This window comes from Salpingoeca rosetta (genome assembly GCF_000188695.1).
Source record: "Salpingoeca rosetta unplaced genomic scaffold supercont1.12, whole genome shotgun sequence".
Taxonomy (NCBI): Eukaryota; class Choanoflagellata; order Craspedida; family Salpingoecidae; genus Salpingoeca; species Salpingoeca rosetta.
This window is the reverse complement of record NW_004754922.1, coordinates 1,362,073-1,363,778: the sequence shown is the minus strand read 5'-3', so window position 1 is coordinate 1,363,778 and position 1,706 is coordinate 1,362,073. Positions and strand designations below refer to the sequence as shown.

Below are 1,706 nucleotides of genomic sequence, written 5' to 3'. Positions count from 1 at the left end.
GTGTGTGTGTCGCACACGTGAGCCAAGCCACACACTCGCAGACGCTCACATACGCACACACGCACCTTCCTTCCAGGTGGAGGCAAGTCCCTGTGCTATCAGCTGCCAGCCATTGTGCTTCCAGGAGTATCCTTTGTTGTGTCGCCTCTCATTGCCCTCATCCAAGACCAGGTATGTTCGAGAATGTACATGTGCGTGTACGTGCGTTTGCTTGTGCGTTGCAGGCATTTGTATGTGGTATTTGTGCGTGTGTGTGTGTGTGTGTGTGTGTGTGTCTGCAACGTGTTTGGCTTCACGAGCATGTCTGTGTTTGGCTGCGGGCAGGTGGATACACTGCAAGGGCGCGGGATCAAGTGCGCTGCTCTCAATTCATCTATTCCCAAGCAGCAACAGGGAGCCATCCTGTCTGACCTCGAGTCGGCAGCACCAACGCTCAAGCTTGTTTACATCACACCAGAGTCCCTGCTCCACCCAGGTGTGTGTGTGTGTGTTCGTGTATGTATGTGCGTGTGTGTGTGTGTATGTGTGTGCGTGCGTGTATGTGTGTGTGTGTGTGTGCGTGTATGTGTGCATTCTTGTTTGCGGATTTGCATGCACTTGAATTGTTGGTTCGAGCGTCTGCGTTGTGTCTGCGTCCTTGTGTCGTGTTCACGGGCCCATCAACCCGCCGTGCTTCCATCAGAGATGCAGCGGCGTCTACGTCGGCTAGACCACCTCAACCTCCTCGGCATCTTTGCCGTGGACGAGGCACACTGCGTCTCCCAGTGGGTCAGTTCAGCAGCGGCCCATGTATCGTCATGTACAATCGATGGTGATCGTGTACCCTCGCATATATGGGGGTCTGTATGTGTGTATGTGTGTATGTGTGTGTGAACGGTATCTTGGACTGACGCGTTGCATCTTCAAACACCACCAGGGCCACGACTTCCGGCCCGCCTTCACGCGGTTGGGAGACCTTAAAGCTCAGTTCCCACACATCCCTCTCTTGGTGCGCGAAGTGATTCTGCGTGCGTGTTTGTACGTGCGTTTGTGCGTGCGTGTCTGCGCCTCTGTCACGCTGCCACACACACAAGCATGCGCACACTTTCTTACACACACACACACACACACACACATACACACACACCACACACACACACCACACCACATCTCTGCGCATGTGCACGCGTGCCCCCCCCCATGGCGCTACCACCAGGCTGCAACGGCCACGGCAAAGCGGGACGTCGTGCGTGACGTCATCTCCATCCTGCACATGACGCAACCAACCGTCATCCGCGGCACAGTGGACCGCCCGAACCTCTTCTACCAGGGTACACATGCAATGGAGGCATGGTTGGGTGTGTGTAGGTGTGTGTAGGTGTGTGTGTGTGTGTGTGTGTGTGTGTAGGTGTGTGTGTGTGTGTGTGTGTAGGTGTGTGAGTGTGTGGGTGTGTGTGAATTGGTTCTTGCAAATTGTACGATTATCATGTCTGAAAGCAACCCACCCCAACAACTTACACCGCTGGAATTGCGCAGGTGCGTGGGAGGTGTGGTCATAAGCACGAGTCCTCCAAAATAATCAATAATCCACCGAAGGTGTGAGAACAGTGTTTTGCAATTGCATATAAAAAATAGACAGAGATTACCGCACTCGAGGGCGAAGCATGTAAGGAGATCATACGCAGATATCGTGAGAGGATTAGGAGACGGATATGACATCTCCTCCT

General features: G+C 53.7%; 1 protein-coding gene across 1 annotated transcript in view; it reads left to right on the top strand.

The window, feature by feature from the left end:
• PTSG_12303 (uncharacterized protein) overlaps window positions 1-1,706 on the top strand; it is a gene marked incomplete at its 3' end in the record, with an annotated part of 7,709 nt that overhangs the window by 556 nt on the left and 5,447 nt on the right. The window contains exons 2-6 of the mRNA XM_004993885.1: window positions 77-171; window positions 325-475; window positions 683-768; window positions 917-988; window positions 1,196-1,337. Of these exons, the coding sequence (XP_004993942.1) occupies window positions 77-171; window positions 325-475; window positions 683-768; window positions 917-988; window positions 1,196-1,337 (546 nt within the window). The remainder of the gene's footprint in view (window positions 1-76; window positions 172-324; window positions 476-682; window positions 769-916; window positions 989-1,195; window positions 1,338-1,706) is intronic.